Source organism: Orbicella franksi, chromosome 7, assembly GCF_964199315.1.
Source record: "Orbicella franksi chromosome 7, jaOrbFran1.1, whole genome shotgun sequence".
NCBI lineage: Eukaryota > Metazoa > Cnidaria > Anthozoa > Scleractinia > Merulinidae > Orbicella > Orbicella franksi.
In genome coordinates this window covers 5,259,967-5,286,700 of record NC_138151.1, presented here as the reverse complement: position 1 = coordinate 5,286,700, position 26,734 = coordinate 5,259,967, and the positions used below count along the sequence as shown (strand labels likewise).

Here is a 26,734-nt window from a genome sequence, read left to right as displayed (position 1 = left end):
TATTTTGAGTAACCATGGCTGATATTGTTCGTTCGGTGGGCTCACTTTGGTGACAGATCTGTTAAATTTTAACCTGTACGTGTGTATGTGGTACATGGCGGTGCGTAAAGAACTTTTCCTGTGCTTGTCGGTATTTCTAAAGCGCATGAAATATATTTTATCGATTACGATAGAATGCGGTGTATTTTAAATTAAGCATTATTGAGATCTCAAACAGATTGTAAAGAAATTAACATAAACTCAGTCTGACCAGAATTCCTATTATTGAATAATATCCCAGGTGGCTTTTGGTCACACTGGGAAAGTGAAAGACAATGTCATCCTATAGCGAAATTGTCGAAGAACTAGAACTAAATTAAAAATTTGCAAATAGGCATTATCAGTATAAGCGTAGTTGTGGTATTGGAGAGAGAGCTGTCATTGTGTTTACAAATAGTTAAAGCTTAAAAGCCGATGAAGTAAATATATAATGTAAAATGTGTTGTCGAAATGCCAGCTGTTAGACTCTGGAGAGCGGATTGTGTTTCTTTTTTGACATTTTTACATTCTACTTGCAACATGGATTACGCTGAGAAAAGTCCATATAATTCGAAACGGTTGCATCGGCAATTATGCCATCGAACAGTTTCTTTAATTTGTACAAATTGCATGTATGCCTGGTGTGTTTTGAGTCTAGTGTTTTTGTATGGGTTCATTGATATTTGCATGATACATTCATAGTTTACAAATTTAGTCCTGAACGTAGACTAAGCAGAGCTTTCAACAAAATAACTTTGCTACTCAAACCCTGCAGGCTATTGGATATGTAAAGTTTACTGCTTTGCATCGAGTAGCATCAACATATTTTACTTTAATTTTGACTCGAGTTATAATCTCTCAAAATTTCTCGTTTATGACTGATCCCCTCGGTGAAGGGTGTTTCAAGGTCCTCTCATTCTGGCAAATTTGGATTGCAATGAAGATTAAGGGAATTTCTTTCAAGTATTAGTGTTTAGTAAATAGCTCTCACGTATTCTCTTTTACTTACGAAAGCCCCAAAATTCGCCAAAATGTGATAGCAGTATCTTTATATACTTCTGTTGAGTGTTACCGCAGACTCATAAGAGGTTGGCACTGATGGATTGTTTCTGATTATTCATTTCTACTTAGCACTGGAACTCACAAACATCCATCTTCAAGCTTTTATTTTATACCAAATTGTTCCTGAGCACTAATTAAAAAAAAAAAAAAACAGTTAAACCGTTAAACCGTTAACCTGCATCCTGGGGTTTCACAGTAGGTGTTTAGTTAGTTTATTTCTTTTATATATTCCAGCTTTCAAGGGCTAAAACATTTTCAGACATACATTTTTTTCTTGTAAGGAACGAAACATCTCTGAACCACAAAAAGACATATGCATCAGCCATTAGCGAGTTGTCATTAGACCGGAAGCCCATTTGTCAGCTTAACGTTTCAGCATTTACAGAAACAAACAGATTATATTTACACTAGCTGCTGTTTTTTTTTTTTTTTTGCTTTCTTCTCTAGTAATGTACCTTTCTCAGATAGACTCCAATCCTCAAAGGAACAACTTAATTTAACTTAATTTTTTCCTGCGTTATCAAAACGTGCCCTAAGGTTGGTGATTGTTGTTTTTCACACTTCGTATGCACGCCCTTTAGCGCGTGATAAAATATAGAAACCCTAAGTAAGTCACTCCCTGGTTTCTTTTGAGTTTTAAACTCCGGCATTAATTCATATAGACTGATTCTGATAAACCATTTCTATCACACGTCAAGCTAGAAGTGTCTTCGATTGTCGAATTTCGCAATCCTTGTTTTTCAAATTGTTCGTGGGGCACCAATTATCACACTTTACAAGGGGCGTTTGACCGGGTCACGAAGAGTTTGGCTGCCGTTGTTTGCTTGTTAGGGCCTGTTACCTCCTGTCAGTTTGGTGACAGCGGGTAGTACTCCTGAATTTCTGTTGTAAAGATCCTTTTCATCCCTGATCAGTGGAAGATTCCTGTGTAAGTCGTCCACGTTTTTAGAAGGGTTTGCAAGCGGGTTTGAATGTAGATGGCCAAGACTTGTTTCAAACAAGATGATAACGCATGTTTTCATTTGTTTCAACATGGCTGGTAGTGGTTTTGGAGGTTTTGTGATCGTATGATCGTATAAGCTGGAAACTTAGAATTGGATGCACTTTTTGTTGCAGTGAATTCTTGTTATTTTTAACCGCGCGGCCATGGGCCGAGCGCGGTTCTAGGTTTACCCGTGGTTTATTTTTTTTTTTTAACCGCGCGGCCATGGGCCGAGCGCGGTTCATGGTTTACCCGTGGTTTTTTTTTTTTCGACTTCTGTGCGAGCAGACCCAAGCTTCCACTCGGCCAAATTTTGAGTCACGCAACCTGTGATGTTTACTCGCCAAAAGCTGTTGAAACATTAATAAATCTCCGATACTGACTTTCGCGGGAAAAAATTAAAAACCCAGCGTTCGGCAAAAATTATATTTTTTCACCAGAAATTTAGCTCGGAACATATACATATTTATATTCCTTTGAATCGTCGATGAAATGACCTTTTCCGGATATTTTTTCCTTCGGGGTCAACCGAAACCTCAGATTACAAAATCACGCCGAACCCACATGTTGCAAAAAAATCTCTTCAAAACCCTGACTTCGAAGCGATATAACACTTCAGCGTTAATAGCTACCACACATCGGCAGGCGGTAAATCTATTCGTTAACAATCCAGTTTTATCGTGTTAAAATTTCAGCGAAATCGAACAAAACCAGAATTAATTAGAATTTTTTTGTGACCTCACTCCCCAGACTTGACCTAACAAAGGAAGCCACGGTCGCCCATAGCAACCGAAAAACACGAACATAACAAAGCCGAACGTTTCGGCCAAAAATCTCCAGAATTATCGCCTGAGAGCTTAAATTTGAATGGGAACATCTTTTTCGAGCTTTTTTCAACTGATTTAGACGAAAGACTGGCCTCGACGGGCTACAAAAAAGACCAAGAGAAAAACAGAACAAGACAGGAGAACAAGCCGATAATATTTCATCGCATGGCTTTCGGCACGAAAACGAAAATACAGCTTACTTCTGGATAAATTCAGCCTTAGAAGCCAGCAACCGGCCCCAAATTACTTTCTGTATCCTTACAAATGTCTTGATTTCCATCTCCGAAAGATTTTGCCCCAATTTTGAGCAAATAAACATTTCGTCGACGGTGACCGCCATTACGTTGGCTTGCATACTAAATTAGCTAACTTGACAAAATTCCCCCGTGGGGGGATATGACGAAAAGAGCTGAAAGATGGCCTATAATTGGCTAATGATGAGATCATCCCACTGTCCAAATTTGGTGAGAATCGAAAGTAACGCCAATTTTCTGTCACGTTTTCAATCTGTGGTCACTGGAGTGACCAAAATCGATACATCGGTCGGGATAGAGTTTTATTATTAAATTATATGACTTGTGTGACTACTTTACTAGCCCTTTGCTCGTGGAAAACACCAATTAAATTTAATCATGACTTTTAAGAAAGAAAGCTGTTGTTAATAGTGTTATCGTGTCATTTATATCGTTCATGCCCATACATATCCCGAAGAAAGTTCTACAAAGATTAAGACCATTAGGTCATCGGAGATTTGTCAATGGCTACCACTGATGGTGCAATAATACAGTTTGTGTTGATCAAGTGATGTGATGTCTACAGTAAGAAAAGAATCATCAATGACTACTTTGGAATGTGCACTCCGTTCCGACGGTAGTGCTAAGCAAACAGTTAAATTTTAAAAGCGCGGTTATAAGATCTAACAGATCTTCTTGTTTTTTTTCGACTTCGGTGCGAGCAGACCCAAGCTTCCACTCGGCCAAATTTTGAGTCACGCAACCTGTGATGTTTACTCGCCAAAAGCTGTTGAAACAATAAATTTCATCTTTCGCGGGAATAAATTAAGAACCCAGCGCTCGTCAAAAATTATATTTTTTCACCAGAAATTTAGCTCGGAACATATACATATTTATATTCCTTTGAATCGTCGATGAAATGACCTTTTCCGGATATTTTTTCCTTCGGGGTCAACCGAAACCTCAGATTACAAAATCACGCCGAACCCACATGTTGCAAAAAAATCTCTTCAAAACCCTGACTTCGAAGCGATATAACACTTCAGCGTTAATAGCTACCACACATCGGCAGGCGGTAAATCTATTCCTTAACAATCCAGCTTTATCGTGTTAAAATTTCAGCGAAATCGAACAAAACCAGAATTAATTAGAATTTTTTTGTGACCTCACTTCCCAGACTTGTCCTAAGAAAGGAAGCAACGGTCGCCCATAGCAACCGAAAAACACGAACATAACAAAGCCGACGTTTCGGCCAAAAAACTCCACAATTATCGCCTGAGAGTTTAAACTTGAATGGGAACATCTTTTTCGAACCTTTTTCAACTGATTTAGACGAAAGACTGGCCTCGGCGGGCTACAAAAACGACAAAGAGAAAAAACAGAACAAGACAGCAGAACAAGCCGATAATATTTCATCGCGTGGCTTTCGACACGAAAACGAAAATACAGCTTACTTCTGGATAAATTCAGCCTTAGAAGCCAGCAACCGGTCCCAAATTACTTTCTGTATCCTTACAAATGTCCTGATTTCCATCTCCGAAAGATTTTGCCCCAATTTTGAGCAAATAAACATTTCGCCGGCGGCGACCGCCATTACGGTGGCTTGCATACTAAATTAGCTAACTTAACAAAATTCTCCCGAGGGGGGGGATACGACAAATTTGGTTAGAATCAAAAGTAACGCCAATTTTCTGTCACGTTTTCAATCTGTGGTCACTGGAGTGACCAAAATCGATACATCGGTCGGGATAGGGTTTTTTTATGACCTGTGTGACTACTTTGCTAGCCCTTTACTCGTGGAAAACACCAATTAAATTTAATCATGACTTTTAAGAAAGAAAGCTGTTGTTAATAGTGTTATTATTGTGTCGTTGATATCGTTCATGCCCATACATATCCCGAAGAAAGTTCTAGATTAAGACCATTAAGTCATCGGAGATTTGTCAACGGCTACCACTGATGGTGCAATAATACAGTTTGTGTTGATCAAGTGATGTGATGTCTACAGTAAGAAAAGAATCATCAATGACTGCTTTGGAATGTGCACTGCGTTCCGACGGTAGTGCTAAGCGAACAGTTAAATTTTAAAAGCGCGGTTATAAGATCTAACAGATCTTCTTGTTGTACTTTTTTTGTCGGTGACCAGACGCAGACCTCCGCTCGGCCAAACTTTGAGTTACGCAACGTGTGATGTTTTTCCGCCAGAAGCTGTTAAAACATAAACACACGAACAATTTTACGGATATTGTTTTCTTTTTTGTGGGTAAAATATATTTTCTTTTCGCTTTCTCAAAGCGTTGGATTTAAAGGGAATAATAAATACGCTGAAAAAAGGTATTACGTCAGCCATGGAATGCGCTGACGTTGCAGCTTTCACTTTCGCTACGTGACAAATAAGATCGTGTTTACTTTGCAAGTTTATTTCGGCAGAAGCGACGGTGATTAATCTATTTGTAATTTTGCGAGTATTTCTTGCGGTTTTAGGCAAATGAAGTAAATCCTTTGACTGTTTCATCGCAGCGAGTTCATAGATCGGAAAGAAAATTAAATGTTTGGAAGCCAAGCAAAGAACGTGTCAGAACGTGCAAAGATTACGTCATTGATAGGGAAATAACCACCGTACTAAAGATAGCCGTAGATAACGCAATTCTTGAATTATGTGACTCGTGTGACTTCTTTGCTAACCCTTAACTCAAGGGAAAAAAACAATTAAATTTAATCGTGACTTTAAAGAAAGAAAGCGGTTTGTAATAGTGTTCGTATCTTCATGCCGATACATATCCCGAAGAAACTTCCAGATTAAGACTATTACGTCATCGGAGATGTCACAACGGCTAGGACTGATGGTGCGATAATAGAGTTTATGTTGATCAAGTGCTGTGATGTCTACAGTAATCAATGAATCATCAAAGATTGCTTTGGAATATGCACTGCGTTGCGACTGTAGTACTAAGAAAACAGTTAAATTTTAAAAGCGCGGTTATAAGATCTAACAGATCTTCTTGTCTTAATATTCACCAGCCGTGAAATAAACCGGTATGTACGTTTTCACTTGGCAGAGGTCAAGTTAAGAATGGCTGACTGTTAGGATCGAGAAACGCCGGTCAACGTCCCATTTGACAAATCGCTCATATTTTGCCCAAAGGTACCCTTAGGTGACCTAATTCTAAAAATCATATTTAAAGGTTCCAGCGAATTTTTATTTTTCAGAAATTCGCGAAAATTTGAAAGCACGGTCAAAGTGCGGGTTTTCGTGTAATAAAATGACCGAAATAAGGTGCGAGGACGAAGCGCTGCTTAAGTCTTAAAATAAACTCAATTGACTTCAAACTTCACACAAATGTGGAACAACCACTCTAATTTATTCCTCGCTTTAAACTAATCTCAGATGTGTTGATATAGTGGTTGTCCGAACCATTTTAAAAACAGCTATGAAGCGTGTGAAAAATAACGGCAAAATATAGGTCATGTTTAACAGCATAAAAATGCATCTGGTACCTCACTTTCCGATTATTTTACTTTACAGCCTTAAAATATCATTATTAAAGATATACCATGCCAAGTTTCATGCTCGAACTCGCAGTATTTCCCTTTGTGAAAAACGAAAATCTATGTCAATGTGTTGGGCGCAAATAACACAATAATTATGCACGAACCAGAGACAAATCAATTTCAATGGCGAAAGTAAAAGGCTATCATTAATTAGAATCCCGTCAATTCACTGCTATGAGTAGAAACATAATGTCCACTGCATAAAAACTGTTTTTAGACGTTTTCGAACCATTGCGCGTTAACTTTGTATAATTTCGTGTCCGCCGTCATGTCTAGTTTGTCATCGCGTGTATTTCCTTAATGTCAACAACACGTGAATGGTTGTCATAACAAACGCAAGAGATTTCCTGGAACCTTAATGTTTTCGATTCACCAAAACGCTTTAAGTTCGTTAAGACACAATGATGGGTCAACATGGAATGCTTTTTAGCATCAAGGACGTTAAAGGATTGTAAATTAATTGAGTTGAAATATCTTGAAGCAAATCAAAATCGCGCCCTTATTCTAATTTGGTAAACAGCCGATCTCCGTTCAAGTTCAAGAAGTCGACAGGTTAATCCGGCAATGTATTACCGGTACAACAACAAAATCAAACCGAGGTCATCAAAAGTGTAAGTTTAAAAGTGTAGTGGCAAGTTCCAAATAAATTTCGCCTATATAAATTGGAAACAAGATGTGAAACGGTCTGACCGGAAACAAATAAACAAAATATTAATACGACTAATTTAACCCGAAAATGTTACAGAAAACATACCTAAAAGCCGTCGATTCTCCTCGATACCACTCCGTATTGCCTTAAAGAGTCCAAGCTTTCTGCTGTAAGAATCAGAGGCCTCATGAATCTGTAGTTATTATATCGGCAACCATGCTGCGTGGCTGATATTCGAGACTCAGTAAAAGTTGTCACACAACCGTACGAGCAGCCCAGTCACGCTTTCACTGCTCTTGCGCAAATGTTCAACATTTCGCAATTTACATAAACCGACTACAAGTTTAAAGTAGTGACAGTAGATTGAAATGTGCTTTTTAAAGCTGTCCTATAGAGGAACAATTATTTCTTGTTTTTGAATGGCTCTTAGTTGTAGCTACAGTCGGGGAGGGGGGGAGAGGGTATTCCCGGAAATTTCGGATATCTGTATGCCGTGGAAGACTCCTTAGACTTCAATTACTTTTAAAATTTTATTGTATATTCTTACTACTTATCTATTTTTAGCTATCACTATTTATTCAGCCATTGTCTTTATTATGTAGGATTATGTATTACGTAGGATTTTATTAATTTATAATTTTAGATAGTGCAGGTCCACATCAGGACTTAGCGTCTTGCCAATTTTGATCTCCAACCTGCTTTATGAAATAAATTATGTATGTATGTATGTATGATTAAGTGGTCTCCAGCTCTTAACGCCAACACTGAAACACTAGATGATTCTCGAAGTATCACAGGGGTCACTAAGCTAAATAATTTGGAGTGTAGCTCCGCTGAGTCAATTAACCGTTGGCGCGCATATTGCATTGACCGTGGACAGGTGGAAAAACAGTTAAACCGGAAAAGCCTGTTGCACATTGTAATTTAGCGTTGTCCAACACGCAGTCGGTCTGGTTGTAATGTTAGTCGTATTTGAGAGAATCTCAAGTTTCCTTTCCACACGTACTGGGGTGACATACTACTAGATGGGCGTGGCCGGGAGCCACGAGTCAAGTCAGTCAATTTGCTATGCTTAACCGAGAAGAGTGATGGTGAGCCACTAGTGGAAGGACTGCAGATTGTCCCTACGCTTTACCCTAATAGGCCTCTGTGTTATTCTAATGAACTGATATGCTGAGGTCGCTCCAGGAGGGTGGTGAGATGAGAGACCCTGGGAACGAGGTTGAGACGATTCGGCCGTTGGTTTTTCCTCTTAAGTGTCTTCCTCCTCTACTCCCCCCCCCCCTTCTCTACAAAAATTTAACGATCCTCCCCCCTCCCCACCCCCCCGCAAGAGGTGTTTGCTAAATACCGAAGAAGCCAAACACCGGCAGTTCCTAAGAATACTTCCGCCAAGTGCAGTTGTTAGTAAAATACTTCAGAAGCGCCGAGTTTCGAACTTTTCCGCGCACGAGTAAGAGAGGTATATCTAGTCCCATGTCTTCGCACCCGCGCGGTAGGATACACAGTTTCAGGTTCTTTAGGTCACCCTCCATCGCCAAGGCACAGGAGTCTCGCTGGTCCTGTACCAAAGGATGCTGGAGCTGGAGTATTTCTACAACTTCCTTTCGTGACTAAAATTTCTCTCCTCTTCAGATGCCTGAACATGCATCTCATCAGGATCACTTTGGCGCATTGCGGCACTTAGGTGAGAGAAAAACTAGCACCTGAAAAAGAACGAATATTATAAGGATTCCGGGCACTGCGCATTCCCGCGCCACCAGTTCGGCGTCAACCTTTCGGCCTGTCGTTTGACCAACGCGGAATTTTGCCATAAGAGACGATTGCTGCTTGTCACTGACTGCCCTGAGAGCCCAAACCTTTTTCAAAACAACGAGGGCTTCCTGGTGACCTATTGTGGCTTTGAGTTAAGCGCCAACGCCTGCTCCAAGCAAGGTTTGTAGCACATTTTGGCTAAGTCCATAAGGGAATAGCTTTCCAGGGACTGAGTACATTTCTCCAGCGACAAGTGCCTCTCTAAAGTAGACAGCCTATAAAAGACACGAATGCAGCGGCCTTGAAGACATCAATACACCCCTACCGTGCATGGTTACCATCTATGGAAACCTCAGCAGACGCTTCCTCGGTCACACCCGTTGATAATGGCACTGATGTTAAGGTCGCAGTCACTCCTCTCGGTTAAGCATGGCGAGTTGACTGACTTGACTCGTGGCTCCCGGCCACGCCCATCTAGTAGTATGTCACCCCAGTATGTGTCGAAAGGAAACTTGAGATTCTCTCAAATACGATTAACATTACAACCAGACCGACTGCGTGTTGGACAACGCTAAATTACAATGTGCAACAGGCTTTTCCGGTTTAACTGTTTTTCCACCTGTCCACGGTCAATGCAATATGCACGCCAACGGTTAATTGACTCAGCGGAGCTACACTCCAAATTATTTAGCTTAGTGACCCCTGTGATACTTCGAGAATCATCTAGTGTTTCAGTGTTGGCGTTAAGAGCTGGAGACCACTTAATCATACATACATACATACATAATTTATTTCATAAAGCAGGTTGGAGATCAAAATTGGCAAGACGCTAAGTCCTGATGTGGACCTGCACTATCTAAAATTATAAATTAATAAAATCCTACGTAATACATAATCCTACATAATAAAGACAATGGCTGAATAAATAGTGATAGCTAAAAATAGATAAGTAGTAAGAATATACAATAAAATTTTAAAAGTAATTGAAGTCTAAGGAGTCTTCCACGGCATACAGATATCCGAAATTTCCGGGAATACCCTCTCCCCCCCTCCCCGACTGTAGCTACAACTAAGAGCCATTCAAAAACAAGAAATAATTGTTCCTCTATAGGACAGCTTTAAAAAGCACATTTCAATCTACTGTCACTACTTTAAACTTGTAGTCGGTTTATGTAAATTGCGAAATGTTGAACATTTGCGCAAGAGCAGTGAAAGCGTGACTGGGCTGCTCGTACGGTTGTGTGACAACTTTTACTGAGTCTCGAATATCAGCCACGCAGCATGGTTGCCGATATAATAACTACAGATTCATGAGGCCTCTGATTCTTACAGCAGAAAGCTTGGACTCTTTAAGGCAATACGGAGTGGTATCGAGGAGAATCGACGGCTTTTAGGTATGTTTTCTGTAACATTTTCGGGTTAAATTAGTCGTATTAATATTTTGTTTATTTGTTTCCGGTCAGACCGTTTCACATCTTGTTTCCAATTTATATAGGCGAAATTTATTTGGAACTTGCCACTACACTTTTAAACTTACACTTTTGATGACCTCGGTTTGATTTTGTTGTTGTACCGGTAATACATTGCCGGATTAACCTGTCGACTTCTTGAACTTGAACGGAGATCGGCTGTTTACCAAATTAGAATAAGGGCGCGATTTTGATTTGCTTCAAGATATTTCAACTCAATTAATTTACAATCCTTTAACGTCCTTGATGCTAAAAAGCATTCCATGTTGACCCATCATTGTGTCTTAACGAACTTAAAGCGTTTTGGTGAATCGAAAACATTAAGGTTCCAGGAAATCTCTTGCGTTTGTTATGACAACCATTCACGTGTTGTTGACATTAAGGAAATACACGCGATGACAAACTAGACATGACGGCGGACACGAAATTATACAAAGTTAACGCGCAATGGTTCGAAAACGTCTAAAAACAGTTTTTATGCAGTGGACATTATGTTTCTACTCATAGCAGTGAATTGACGGGATTCTAATTAATGATAGCCTTTTACTTTCGCCATTGAAATTGATTTGTCTCTGGTTCGTGCATAATTATTGTGTTATTTGCGCCCAACACATTGACATAGATTTTCGTTTTTCACAAAGGGAAATACTGCGAGTTCGAGCATGAAACTTGGCATGGTATATCTTTAATAATGATATTTTAAGGCTGTAAAGTAAAATAATCGGAAAGTGAGGTACCAGATGCATTTTTATGCTGTTAAACATGACCTATATTTTGCCGTTATTTTTCACACGCTTCATAGCTGTTTTTAAAATGGTTCGGACAACCACTATATCAACACATCTGAGATTAGTTTAAAGCGAGGAATAAATTAGAGTGGTTGTTCCACATTTGTGTGAAGTTTGAAGTCAATTGAGTTTATTTTAAGACTTAAGCAGCGCTTCGTCCTCGCACCTTATTTCGGTCATTTTATTACACGAAAACCCGCACTTTGACCGCGCTTTCAAATTTTCGCGAATTTCTGAAAAATAAAAATTCGCTGGAACCTTTAAATATGATTTTTAGAATTAGGTCACCTAAGGGTACCTTTGGGCAAAATATGAGCGATTTGTCAAATGGGACGTTGACCGGCGTTTCTCGATCCTAACAGTCAGCCATTCTTAAACACTAACTCCGATGAAGATCACGAAACACGACACACATCTTGAGACAGCATCAAAAGGCTAATTAAAACAAACTTGTACTTCCCGGGCTTGATCCCCCAAAGTTACTTTCTTTCTTGGAAGATTCCTTGGGCAGAAAAATTCAGAGCTTAAGAGGGTCAATTTAGCTCCATACAATTTTTTTGCACGCTTTGTAGACGAATTTAACAGACTCGAAAATGCTTTGCGACACAGTTCAAGAATATACTCGAAACTGAAATTCTAGTTTTTTAAATTAATTGTGGCTTTAACCGCAAAAACCTGACACCGATTCAAAGTTTCTGATCATTCTTCACTCAATACCGTACTCTAAAAAAACCTCCATAGAATCTTATGAATTCGCAACGTCTCATTTGCCAAATTGCCTCGGAGCACTAAGGCGGTACGTCAAACACCCTCTTGAAGGATGAAGTGATTAGTTGGAACCTAATGTTTTCAAAGCTACAAAGTTAGCCTGCAGAACAGGTGGTTTAGCGGGCCGACGCGAAGCGTAGCGCGCGACTTGCTCTCGCTCTGCCTCACTACACCGCCTGCTCTGCAGGCAAACCGATGCATCGTCATTCGACCCATGAGTAAGAAGTTATGTAAATACTCTGAGTTTTTTTGTATACGCAAGCTGCATGTGTCTTAACGTGCGGGACAGTGTGCGCTTGTAGACGGTATGCATATGTTTGTTGCGTTATAGGTCAATGCAATTTCCTTTAGTTACCAAGTTGGCAGACTCATCCTTAAAACGTAGACAGTTAATAATCCGAGATGAGTTTACATTACAACTCAATCGCTGTCCCTTCTGTTTTGAATGTCTAAAGGAAACAAACTAACCAAAAACGCCTTTTGTAAACAAAGCGCTAATCAGTGCCCAAGAGCTATATGGGAAATCTGAATGGATGACGAAATTCCAAAATTCAGAGCCTGACACGTAACAAAATTAACTTATCAGGATCAGTTTATCGGTTCTAAAAGAGGCGGCTTGAGTTACTTCAACTGGTAAAACTCAGAGGAAATCAGCAAAATACGTCAGTAAAGATTAAACTTGGACGCCACTCTGTATAAAGTTGCCTTGGTGAGTGTTATAGTATTGAAATATTACTAACGTCAGATAATAACAGTTTTCCCTTCTTGCTTCCTTCTTCCTGAACTTATCTTGACATAGTCCATCCTCAAAAGTTTAACTTCCCGTTTATCCTACACGTTCAAAGCTTACGTGAAGGAAAATGATTACTCCTTTTATCCATGGCTTTTAATTACTTCCTCTAGCTGTTTGAGTGTACATGTAAACAAATGGCACATAGATAAAATCCTATATCGAAGCCGAAACCGAACTATGATAATATGACTGTCTTGTTGTTGTCTTCTGAGTTTACCAGAACGTAACTCGTGTCCCCGCGTTAAGACCTGTTGACTGATCCAAATAGTTCATTTATATTACGTGTCCAGTTACATTTAGGAGTGTGCTCAAAGTTGGGATTTCGCAAGTTTATTTCACAAATTGATAGTGGGCGCTAAGTAGCGTATTGTTTACATTAGGTTTAGCCAGGTCATATGGCGAGTTTGGTTGTTTTCTTTTTATGATCAGTGCAACGTACATGTAACACCTTTGCCAACTGAATTCATTTTCGCTTCACTATTCCATTATTGAAAGGTCTTAAAATAAAAAAAAGTTAAATTTTCGAGTTCAAAACTCGCGTGTTGATAGGATTATATGTCCGGTGGCACGCAATAGTCTTCCGATGGCGTAAAAACTATTGCTCAATTACAAAACAAGAAATGAAAACTGGCTCAACACAGTGTCCTCTCGTTCCTCTTCGCCACTGTTTTTTTATTTTCTCGCAAGGTTTATCCATACCGTGCGCAAGTACGTACATATTTTTAGGCGGCGCGTCACAGAAATGGATGCTTTTTGTCTGCAATATTAGACACTAAGACCATTTCGCCTCGTGGGTTTCCGTTAATGTGTTTTAATCATTTAATTGAGCAAGCTGAATATGAGTAATGCACACTACAGCAGGACCTTGCTCAGGCAAGGTTTGAGTTAAGAGTTATTAGACTTGGTAAACGCGACCAAACGATCGAAAAGGGATTCATGTTAAACTTTCCCAAGGTAAATCTCTTTTTTTTTTTTTTTAATCTGCTTCAATTTCGTTGTCGTTTGATTGGGTGAAAGTATTCAATTATATGTAACTTAGTGTTCATCATGACTCTTAATGTTATCATCTGAGGTGCTATATCATTGTAGAATATTCAACGCTTTTCTCGATACTGCTTCACTTAAAATTGTGTCGTCTCTTTGCATCTGCCAATACTGGTACTACTCTCGATCATCCCATCTATGTATATGAACCGTGCTAAATTGTTCAAAAGGTTCCAGAATCCACTAAAATGTGTAGAGTAACATAGGCCATACACTTTACTACCATCATCGCCGACGTAACTTAAAATAGTCTGAGTACCATTGCTAATACTGTGTCAGTATTTTTTTTGTTTTGTTTTATTTTGTTTTGTTTTTTGTTAAAGACGTTTCATACGTTAGCGCGGTGAACCTTTAACCCACAAACAATAAAGTGGTGTAGTGCCGTGCAACTTTGTTCGGTAATTGTCAATTTTCCAAACGCTAGTGAAATTTATCTTCTTGACTGTGAAAGAAAACGGTGTTTTTCAATGCAGTTATAATAGAGATATAATGAGTATAATGTAATTAATTAGTGTTTAAATCCATATGCATACTCGGTGACAAGATATTGTACTCTTGCCGCTAATTGGATTGCAGTATTTGCATAAGTCTTCTGGCTAGCAATGGGAAATTTCCATCGATCGCTGCATTTGTAGATATAACATCTTAGCAGTTATGATCCATCGTCCTGTCAACTGAGTTGCATGCCTGCTTTGCCTTTGGTGTGGCTTTCAGTGCAGGTTTTATGACTTGAATTTTGACAGGTAAGCAGAACTTTTGCTACTCAAACCCGCAAGCTACTCGATATGTAAATTTTATTAGGTCAGTAACAGTGTTAAAATATTTATCTTTCGTTTATTATTTCCTGAAATTTCCAAAGGCTGAGCTCTTTGCGTATGTTACAGGTTCAGAAAAGTAAGAGAACAACTAGTTCTCAGACTTTTATGCACGCCATTCAGACTGCGCGACAAAGCTCAAGAGTTAAAAACGTCGATACAAGCTCTTGCTTTATACTTCCTCGGTGTTTTACTGCCAACTCAAAAAGGTGTTGAAATATGTGACAGTGAATCTGGGTAATTCATTTGTTTTTGGACTTCCATACTCGGAAAACACTCAATATTACCTTGCATCTCGCTTGTTTACATTTGCCCCTGAGCTATAATTAACAAAAAGTTAGTGGACCGTAACATGTTGTCAAAGGCACAAAACAGATGCATGCAACAGTCACTCGACATCACGCAGTCTTGTAGTCACCAGAGACTCCGTCTTAGCAGCGATAGGAAGGAACCCTCAGCCGGGAACTAAGTAACTGAGGAGCTGAGTTAATTTACACTAGCTACGTGTGCCTGCTTTGTTTTGGGTGTGATTTGATTTGATGTTATTTACATAGACAGACCCCCGAATTGTTAGTAGGTGCGCATAATTAAACTCAAAACAAATCCACAGCCCTGTACTATTATTTTACTCATTTAGTTTACCCCTGGATGGGTTTTAACAGTTGAGAACTGTCAGAACTGGGGACCGTCAGAGGAGAAGTGGCGTCATTTTCATTGAAAGCTGAGATCCGGGATCTGCAACATTCACTGATAGCTGAAAAACTGTTGAAATCTTAACTGATGATACTTAAGAAATGGCCAAGAACTTAACTGATAATTGAGATTACATCAACCCTATTCAGACCCTCTATCTCCCTCCAAACATATACAGGAGCATCCTCTCTCGTTAGAACTAAGAAATTTACGAGGGTTTGTTTTAAAGTAACGTTTGATTGATTCGGACAATTTATTTCTTCTTAGTACCTTTCTAAAATGAAACATTCGGCATCTTTTACTTAGCGACATTGCTCGTGCACGCTTTGGGAATTTGCGAAATGTATCCTTCAGGACGTAACACGTTTGATCGCATCGTAAGTTTCAAGTCAAGCATTGAAACGTATCCACTTAGCTGTCAACAATTCGTGTCTCGAAAAATTGATACAAAAACGACAGACTTTTATAAGATTCTCTGAATTGAGAGACACAATAAATTATGCTAAGCAATTATTCAAATAAGAAATCCTGTTTGAGTTTTGTTACCAAGCTGGCATCAAATTCATTGACAAATTCATCCAGGTCGAAATCGGTCTTTTTTTCCACTCTCCCAAACACCGTAACGTTTTTATTATTACTATTTTTCAATGGGAAACTCTTATATTGAGGGTTTATACCATTCAGCTTGCTGTTACACCTTACGCAGGATCAACGGAGGCAAACGCCCATCAAGACAGCATTTTGAGGCTGTCTCTGATCTTCACCATGGTATCGCAAGCAGATCCATAGCAGATGTTTAAGCCAGACAACCACGTGGCTTGTAGTGAAAACATGCATGCATTTTAATTTCAAACAATCACCCACGTTAGTTATTCTGCGCTAGTTGGTCTCAACTCGGAAATAAATAACTAAGCTCCTGGTAATCAGATATCGAATCAGACTGTCCATGGCACATGTACTATAATTTTACAGTATACACTTAATTAAATACTGATCCCTTGGGAAACACTTAAATCTCCCTCGCTTTCGTTTCGGGAAACCGTGATCGAGATTCGGAGGAGAATAAAACTAACTGTTTCCCAAGAGACCAGTAATCAGTAAGTGTAATCCCATTTTGAGTAGTCGTCAGAGATAAGACTATGAATTTTTAACTACCTACTTTGAGTGTAATTTCCATATTTATACTGAGGCCAGCAGATGTTGTTTATAGTTTGTTAATTATGAAACGCTCGAGGCCATCTAGTTGTGATCTTGGTAAAGTATATTTTGAGTGCTTTTCGGTTTTGCTATCGTTGTAAATTTCATTTTGTGAAATGTATTGAAGTGGTCTCATTACTATTAATTTTATATCTGCTTTGGAATTTCTCGGTTTTACTCAGTAAAATACACATAAGTAGTCTTTTAGTAATTATAATTCCATTTTGAAAAGAGTTTTCATTGTAAATGTGCACAAATACGATGTCCAATCGCGCGAAATCAAACTTGTGTTTTATTAGAAATAATCCGGTTGTATTTCCGTTGAAACGAATTAAACGTGTCAAAATGGAAAATCTTGAAAAAGCAGTCATGTTTGAAATTCAAAAAAAGTTAATTATGTTTGAAAACAGAAACGTTTTTGGAGACAAAATAAACCACAGAATTGGTTCTATACATTACATGCCCTGTATGATTTGAAAATATCATCTCTGGGACTTGTTGAATTTCCGTTTTCGGCGGAACGGTTGGTTCTTGTTCCGTGTATAAATGCTAGGCGCTGTAAAGGTGGGTGTTTGTCAATCATTATTGTCCACCAAAATGTTTATCATACGAGCCGAGTGTTACCAGTAGGTGATATTATATTTCCTGTCACTGAACTATAAGATTTCACCACTGGCCAACTGACTGTTTCGCACGGTTTCTTTTAGCGCATCTGCCTTTTCCCTCCGTTTCCCATATATATTTAGCTGTACGTTTTATTGTTTCTGCGACGTGTATTTGCCTGCTATTGAGGGCTTGACAAAAATACGTGGTAACAGGCTAAGATTTTCACGGAGTAAGCAAATAAATGGCTTAGAAAAACAAAGATCTTTGCCGGGATACGTTGCGGAATAGAGGATACAGCTCGGTGCAGCATGAATGGGATTAACCCACTTGATTGCCAACGTACTAGCACTCGTTAAAAGACACCAAAATTGATATCTCGCCCTGTGACTCGGCAACAATTAACAACTCAGCAGGTAAAAATAGACTTCTTTGGAACGCGCTAAAACTTCTTTGTACTAATTAAACTTTGCCTTTGACTCTTCACATTCATTCATTCTAGAAACTGCAAAAATGGAATCGCAGATAAATAAGGAAAGAAATAAGAAAAACACGTTTCCTGTTGATTATATATTGCTAAGTTAAACAGATGTCAATTGTTATTGATTTCTAAGTAAAAAAGGAATTAACTTTACATCTAAGAAAGTATATTCTCATTGGTGGACTCAGAGTTTAAAGTTCCAATTTAGCTCTTTTTTTCTGTTTTTAGTTTATTCTAACAATATTTGGAAACCAATGAATAGGTTGAATAAAAGTTTCTTTGAAATAATATAATATCCATTCTCCTCATGAATAGATTGTTAAATTAGTTTATTTGCTAACTACGGCACTTATTCTTTTCAAAGTCAAATTCGCATTGTATCTTGTCAATTCTATTGTGCAAGTATTCCGGCCAGATCTTTGAGCCCTTTGCATCATTTTATATCTGCACGGAACATTACAGACTCAGGAGTCAGTGACTTCAGACGGCCTGCTCGTGTGCAAATTCACAGGTACTTTCTTTTTCTAATTCTTTCTCTTATTAGAGTCCCATTAGATGCCACAGTTAATTGTCTCGGATCAACACAAAGCTTATGCGTTGCTGCTTCATGCAAAAGTAAGAAAGTCAGCGAAATTTGATGCGTACTTACTTTCTTATCCTCATCGTACACCACAGGACAGCTAAGCCATGCTTTCTTGCCGTGGACAGTGTTAGTTTGTATTTTCTTTGGGCTTATCGTAAATTCTGCTAATAACAAAGATACGGGACACGTATTTCACACACATGTTGGAATGTTTATACTGAAACAGATGAAAGAGACCATGAGTAGCTCGTCTTTGTTCTTAGTCCGAGCAGCGTGATGCGAAAGAACGCGCGAAAGGAAAATTGTCCGCGCGCTCCATGAGGTCAAAGCCAGAGAGTTTAAAGAGTCTTTTAATTATCCCTTGCCCTCGCAAGGCAAAAATTTAACTGGCTTATCCTCGGGGAATTGACAACAAGTTGTCGACAATCGAGTTAATAGTTAAAAAACTTGGAAGGTTGCATTAGATTGTATTGTTTATCTTAGTCTTAGCTTTTTACTGGTCTCTTCTTGTCCCGCGACGCTTTAATGAAGCATTGCGTGACGACACAGTAACGGGCATTTCTAAGAGCAGTTAATCTCATTTTGAGTTATGATCGATATAACAGCAAACTAATATTTGAGCCCGGCGGAAAATTAACATCATAAGATCCATTATTTCATTATTCATCTACACCTGGACTAGTCGCGGACACATCCACTTAATAATTATCTCTGCCTGCCTATATGGCACGACCATGAAAACAACAAAATCTAGAAGTTTCTTTTGACTTCTTTGGTAAGTGACAGCGAGTGCTGCGTTATTTTGAATAATTGCAAAGAAATGCGAAATGTATACTATTCTGATGGTTTTATGTGACCGGAAACAGAAACCAACGCAGCTCAATATAAGATTTGTATTGCATTTCCTAACTCTTTGTTAGTCTCATATCCTTAACGAATGCCAATGCAGTGAGTCACGGTGTCAAAGAAATTCTGAAAAGAACATTAATTAGGATATGGTGCTTTCACAGTACACACGTTGGCTGGCTGACAGACCTGACTGGCTGGCTGGCATGCAAATATGACATAACGTAAGACATTATCATCCCACAAGACCACTTTCCGACAATCCGCACCACTTTTTCGCTTCTCCATCCGCTGCTGTTTCGTTTTCATGTACGTGAATCTTAAAGAAATGACTTATTTCACAGGAGGCTAAACATAATGCAAGAGTATGCATGGAACTATGTATGAAAATGTGAACTGAAAATGTTATTCTCTAATATTTCTTTATATGGTGTCGTCTTGTCAATTTGAATGATTTTAGGTTTTACAGCTTAATGTTGCAGTTAACTGAAACATTCCGCTAATTCGTTTTCCTTACAGCATCTTAACTAAGCTTGGCTGTAAAAGATTATCCTTTGATCAGTGATTTACACTTCATTAGAAATACAATCAAAGGCAGATACTTTCCGTTGCTGCTTGTTTTTTTTTTGTTTTTTTTCGGTATATCAGGATTTTACTATTGTAACCAAGCAATGTTCTGTTTTTCTTACGCAAAACGCAACAGCAAAAATTTCGGCGTGGTAAAGGACTGATCTTTTACGGAAACCTTTCGTCGATGAACGACGTCTAAACTGAACAATTTTGGAAACGGAAACAGGTTAACAAATTATATCCTGTAGGTGGTAAACGTTTCACCATTTTCTTAGCTCTGAAGCAGATGAACCTCTGAACAAATGTGCACATTCCAGTATGCATCTGTTAAGCCTCATTTACACATGCATTCAAGGTTCTACTAATTAACAAATATTCTCGTTCCTGTTTGCCGATTACTCGTTAAAGGTCTAGGGATTCAAGAGACAAGCTTATGTGAGAGATTTCCCATTTTGCTTTTTAGAATGTACAGAATGCTTTATCCACTGTGTATCTGGTCCGTCCTCATTGTGCTGCACGTTCTGAAATACACATATACAGGTAAGAATATTATTACACACAGATAACTCGTCTAGTCAAAATACTTAGCTTTCAGTCTGTTAGCAAGGACACAATAGCTCTGTTGCAGGTGGTTACCTTTTGATATCTGCCTTGACAAAAACACCATAATTCTTCTACAAAAACATACCCTAAAATTAGATGAATTAGAAAAGAAAAAATATGTATGCCAAAATTTACCATTCACTCTGTTCAACAGATGGATTATATTGTCACACAATATAATCCATCAGTGCCCAATCTTAAAAGCATTTTAATGAGCAAATGGCATTTAATCCAAGATCAACCTCTGCTTAGAGAAATATACAGAGACCCACCTGTCATCTCCTACAGGAGAGGAAAATCTCTGAAAGACATACTTGTTAGAGCTAAACTCTAAAGGTCAAAGACCGTTTATCACGAAACAGTGGGAGTCGTGCTAGGCCTGTCAATCATTTTTTAAATCATATGTATGCCAAAATTTACCATTCACTCTGTTCAACAGGACCGCTGTACGCAATTCTTGCTTTCACAGCTGAATGCATTGTAAACAATGTACTACTTCAGTTTAAACGGCAAAGAAATAAAAGCGTATTACATATATTCGCAGGCAGGGTAGGATAAGGTGAAATGACGTAACTGGGCTTACGTTTGAAGACGAGGCATCTCTTGTCCTAGTTGGGGCTAAAGGGCCTTGTACATGCATCCGCTTAAAGTTCATATGGGAAACTGTATATACCACCATGATCTTGAGCCTGAAGGACAAAAAATAAGATTGGAATTGATGACCATTCTCATGTATTCTCTCTGCGTCGGTGAATTATGTATTAAAAGTATCCGGCCTTTTATAAATGACGTGCGTGTGTCAAAATAATTTTGTTTGTTTGTTTTGTTTTGTTTTTGTTTTTGTTTTTGTTTTTGTTTTTGTTGTTGTTTTTGTTTTTTTTCATTTCTAGATGCTGTGTTAGGAAGGGAATCCAAAAAGGTAAGTCCCAATCTCAGTTGATACTAAAATTCCTGGAAAAAAATTTAAATCCGGTGAACAATCACTCTAGAAGAACTGCCAACGCTCATTGGATAAAACACTTATTGCGAAGAAAAACCATCAAAAGGGCCAGGGATATGATCTTTAGTTGATAAACTGTCAGATTCTCAACACTTACGTAGAAAAGCATGTATGGCGATCAATTGGGAGAATTGTTTTGCGTGAGGTCTCTAGTAACAGCTGCGACCGAGACTACAATTAGAACTCCGAGGAGAAAGTCACGTGATCACGCCCGGTTAAACTCCCATTTTATTTAAACATTTTTTTCCTCCCTTAGAATCTACACCAACACATGACTAAGAGAGAAATAGAGTATTACTTTGGTGTTAAGGATCCTTCTGAAAGTAAGTGCCATGTACCTTTTTAGCTGTCAATGTTTATATATTAGAAAACGTGAACGAGATAGATCTATGGAAACCCCCGTCGTCTTTTACCACTCGTTCTTCATTTTTGTTTTTTTTGTTTGTTTGTTTGTTTGTTTTTTTTGCGTTCTCCATGGGTTACGCGGTTTCTCAGCAACTGTAAGTGAACGCGTGGATTAGGCTACTCTTGTATGTCCCTAGTTTCTATCTACTTTTGTATGTACCTACTTTTTAAGGTATTTTTTGACAATTCGCCAGGTGAGGTGTTGTTATTAAACAAATGAATGTAGTTTATTAACAGAGGAAGTACGCCTTCACTCATTCAACGTACATGACATGTGTTATGAAGGCGTCTAAAAACGCGTTAAAAACCGCATTAAAGACACGTAGACTGAATGCGCGCGTTAAGCGAGTGAAATACGCGTCTCCGCATGGCGAAACGAAACCGATGTTTATTTTTTCTTTCTTTAAAGTTCCCGATTATGAAGTAAGAGCTCCACACCAAACAGAGGCGAATGGAAGGGCTGTGTCTCGCTTTCGCCGCAGACGGAGTATTGACCATCCAGATGTTTTGCACTATAAGCTGCATGCATTCGGCTCCAAACTCCAGCTAAGATTAAAGCGAAATCTAAATCTCATGTCACCAAATTTAGTCATTGAAAGGCATCATAGAGGGGGTATGGTAACGACTCATCCCGCACCTAGGAACAAATACTACTTAGGAAAAGTGTCATCTGACCCAGACTCTTTGGTGGCTTTGAGAAGCGACAGAAGCCTGGTAAGACCGATTAAAGCAAAATATTGAAGCTTATTGGTTCTTAACACATCTTATTTGAAAACTATTTCAGAAGCGTGGGGTGTCCAGTCTACCCATCTGACAACAGACCTTTTTTTGGCCACGTTATGTCAGCTGAAATTAGGTTTATCTCATTGACCAACCGAGCTTCTTTGTGACTTTCGAGTTACTCCATTCCTTTTTTCTGTAGGTGTTAAACATTATTTAGAGATTTTATTGTATACTACGATAGCTTTTTTTATCAAAGTCACGTAAATTAAACTGACCTAGCTTAATCCTGTTCGCAGAACTCTACTGGTTTTCCAGATCCCATTTGGGCCGAAGCCCCCTTTATGAGCTATTTTATGCTATTTTTCAAAGCTAATTCCCATTTGGCCATTTCACGTTTTCGATTCTTGCATACTTGATGAATTTTATTTAGTATCTTTTTTTTCATTGTTAATGTCCTATAGAGTACAGTATATTAGAAAGGTACCAGTATTTGTATTTTATGTTCTGTTTTATCAGTCAGGTATGATAAGGACGTCACGTGACTTATTTTTTGTACAACCTCTACCTGCACACTTGGCTAAGCGCGTGAGAAGAAGTGCTGACTCCTCACCGCATCTAATTTATAAACTATCACCTGGAAATCCTGAGGCATCAGGCTGTCAAACGAAGACGTCAGGTTGGTTACGTTTTTTAGCCTGTTAGGAATTTTGTCCCCTATCCCGAATGGCTATTGCAAGACGATTTGCTGCTTACCGAGGTAACTATATAAATCTTTGGCTATAATGCAAGAAACTTTGGTAAAAGCCTGGTTCTCAAGATTTACATGTGCCTTGTCAATCATGTTATTGGCCGCTTCCCAAACCATAGATAATTAAATTGGAATTAATAATTGTTCAAGTTTAATCAAAATACATACAGGTGTTGAGTTTACAACCAAAACATATTGACCTCTAACTGGTGTAGATCAATCATTATTCTTTTCTGTTTTGTAACGATGGTGGGGTATTGTTTTGCTTAATCAACTTAATCAACTTAATCACACTCCTTTCTAAACTTCTTACTTCTTCTTTCCCATCTTCTTTAACGACAAACTTGAAAACATCAGCCCATTATTTGAAGACGCGCCGTCGTTACTATTGTTTCAAGCCAATGATGGCCTAGGTCCTTTAAGCTTTTCTATGTTTCACTTTTCTGGATGTTCTTTGAAGAAAGACTCGAGCCTAAGAGCATGTTCTTTTTCAGGTAACGATCGCTTAAAGAGATCTACACATGAAAGGACAACTCGCGAAACCAGCAGTAGTAGCTATAAATATTTGGAAGCAGCATTAATTGTCCCCAAAAGCTACGAAGAAAAGTATGGTTCAAATAAATTCCAAACCATTCTTCTTGTTATTGCTAACATGGTGAGTATACGCATTCGCGTATGGACATTTTGCTGATCTTAACACTCCAGTAAGTTCGGTAGAACTTCAAAGTTTGTGTTAGGCTTTGCTGACAAGAACTTTCGAGCTCTCATCAATGCACTTGATCGAGTGTTTCAAAGTTGTGTTTCCATTTGGGGTTTGTTGTTGCTGTTGGTGAGGTTCGTTTTATGATCGGAAGGTCCGTTCTGTGCGGGTTCGTTGTATCACGGAGGCAGCGTGGCCGAGTGGTTAGGGCGCTGGACTTGAAATCCGGAGGTCGCGGCTTCAAGTCCCGCTCTGACCACTAGGCTGGAGTTGTTTCTCGGTAAACCGTAGTTCAGCTGCTCGGTCATGCTTGTAAATAGCCAACTGATATGCCTCCCATCTGTTGGGATTTTTAAGCCTGTTATGTTTATTTGAAACATTTCTTTCTTTCAGTTCAGGCGGCATGCCTGAGAACTAGCTAGTTGTAGCTAAGTGCAACGACCACCATAAACATTCAACAACAACAGCAATAACATCGGGGGGGGGGGGGGGGTTTCGCTTCATCTAGATTCCTTTTTTGGAAACTTCGTTGAGTCATACGTTTGTTGGGTGCGTGTTAGGCGTTTACATCGGAAGGTTTACTGCATCGACTGAGGGAGATTTGGTTTTATGCGGGCTCGTTGTATCGGGGGTTTGTAATATGTGGGCTCATTATATCGGGGTATTGTTACTGATGTGAATTATTTACATCGGGGGAATTTGCTCATGCGGGCTCGAGGTTTGTAATATGTGGGTTCGTTGTAGATCGGTAGGTTTAATTGACTCGTATATACGTTCCAGTTTTTACGAGAGGCTCGCTAAACTTGAAGCCTCTTTATTTGGGCGAGATTCACATAAATGCTTTGCTTTTACTTGGCAATACAGCACCAAAATACTATGCAACGTAACACTGGTTTGTTCTGCTTTGCCAGGTTGCCGGTATGTTTCAAGATCCTTCCATAGGAGACATAAAGGTTTATTACGTTGTCACCAAGATCATTGTTCTCAATTCAACAGATGAACAGGTACGTATCAGTTACCATTGTGCTGACGTCATTAGATTGATAAACGGCCATTTCCGAGTAACCTTGTGCCTCTGTTTCAAAACGAGTCTTCGTGAAAAATCTTTCATCTGAAAATGGGTTTGAGTTGCATGACAATGAACCTATAGGCGGAACACATTTCCATTTGAATGGTTTTGCACGAAGACTCGTTTTGAAGCAGAGGCAAAAGGCTGCTCGGAAATGGCCTATTTTGCGAATTTACGCGGAACACTGTGATAATTCAAATGCAAGGTTTGGGACAATAATTTTTTTTTTTTTACTGATAACGTGCTGATAACTTGTACCAAGATTCGTCCCCTTAGTTGCATTTCTTTCACTATTATTTTACCCTCGATACCTCGAAATTCCAAATTGTCGAGTCAAGTTTCGTTCCCAACCCAAAAGTCGTTACTAGTAGTTTATTTTTTCTCTAGAATTTTACTTCAGATACCTTGAATTCGCAATTTTGCGAATCAATTCTCTCATCATCTGCCAAATATTTTCGCTTGTGTACGATTGGTATAGACGCGTCATGTGACTGAATATGCCCCAGCTAAGGATAATATACACAATTACCTCTATTTAACGTGAAAATATGCTCGGATATTTGTCCGCCGACATTATCTGTTCCTCGAAGCTCACAATTTCCTCGAGAAACTGTTCGCTTCTCGGAACAGAAAATGTCGGCGAGCAAACACATTTTCGCGCCATATGGAGGCTATTGTTTATATATTCCTAACTTTTCAAAACTGCGCGTGTTGCAAAAAATATTTGACGAATGATAAGCACAATAGCCTCCATTTGGCGTGAAAGCATTCTAGGATATTTGTCCCTGGACATTATGTGTTCCTCGAAGCTCGCAGTTTTCCAAAACTCTTTTAAAACCGTTCGCTTCTCGGAACAGATTATGTCCGCGGACAATTATCCGATCATATTTTCGCTAGACTCGATTGAAATGTGGATTGCACTGTAATTCGCAGTTTTTATTGAAAATATTTAAAGTTGTTCTGTTACTGTTGTCGTTGTTGTTGTTTGTGGTGTTATTTTTGTTGTCGTTATTGAACCTATTTTGTTTTTGTTTTTTTTGGTTTTCAGGCCGGTTTCAAAGCCAGTGACAGTGACAGCCAGAAACTGAAAAAAATGATGAGATGGACATTTCCTGCAGTAAACAAGGCTGATAATGACCCGGAGCATTATGACGTGTTTAGCTATGTGTCAAAGTACGTGTGTCTACCTAGATAGCGTTGTAAATACTTTTAAGGGAGACTTTGCATTATCGGAGAAGAAGTAAGGCCTGAGAAGCCGATTATTATTATTATTTTTCGTTTGGTTTGGTTTTTCTTGTTTGTTTGTTGTTGTTGTTGTTGTTGTTTTGCCTTCGCTTTGTGTATAAGTACCGTGTTTTCTCGATTAAACGTCGAGTCCTGAATAAAGGTCAGGCCTCTCAGATGGATTGACAAAAAGATCCCCAGGTTGTCAATTATTTATATTCGAGGTATTATAAACTTTGGGTTTAATAATGGTTACTTGGCACTCTAAATTAATGCCGGAATAAAATCTCCAGGCTCGAATAAACTGCAAAGCCCAAACATATTCCGGACCTACGACGTGTTTGAAACCAAGTCCCTTGGTTTGAAATAATTGCCGACGGCGTTTAATCAAAAAAATACGGTATTCCATCTCCGCAACAAAAAGTCAATTAACATAGTAGATGAATAACCCTAAAAACACATGCCTATAAATGGCCAGTTCCCTCTTTAAGGCGCGCCTGCAGGGAATCTTGGTAGTTGTATTCATCAAAACAA

The 26,734-nt window shown here is 38.8% G+C and overlaps 1 protein-coding gene across 5 annotated transcripts in view; it reads left to right on the top strand.

Annotated features, from left to right (window-relative positions):
- LOC145493479 (A disintegrin and metalloproteinase with thrombospondin motifs 16-like) overlaps positions 1-26,734 on the top strand; it is a 47,028-nt gene that overhangs the window by 2,396 nt on the left and 17,898 nt on the right. The window contains exons 1-10 of one of the 5 annotated variants that reach the window (XM_081472953.1): positions 6,119-6,183; positions 11,702-12,812; positions 20,192-20,268; positions 21,222-21,250; positions 21,588-21,654; positions 22,146-22,450; positions 22,976-23,135; positions 23,702-23,862; positions 24,819-24,911; positions 26,025-26,149. In XM_081472953.1, the coding sequence (XP_081329079.1) occupies positions 20,193-20,268; positions 21,222-21,250; positions 21,588-21,654; positions 22,146-22,450; positions 22,976-23,135; positions 23,702-23,862; positions 24,819-24,911; positions 26,025-26,149 (1,016 nt within the window). In that variant the 5' untranslated portion in view covers positions 6,119-6,183; positions 11,702-12,812; position 20,192. Of the gene's footprint in view, positions 1-1,921; positions 2,009-6,118; positions 6,184-11,701; positions 12,813-13,870; positions 14,684-18,306; positions 18,345-20,191; positions 20,269-21,221; positions 21,251-21,587; positions 21,655-22,145; positions 22,451-22,975; positions 23,136-23,701; positions 23,863-24,818; positions 24,912-26,024; positions 26,150-26,734 lie in introns of those variants that run through there. The other 4 variants (XM_081472955.1, XM_081472956.1, XM_081472952.1 and 1 more) reach the window with 4 other exon arrangements.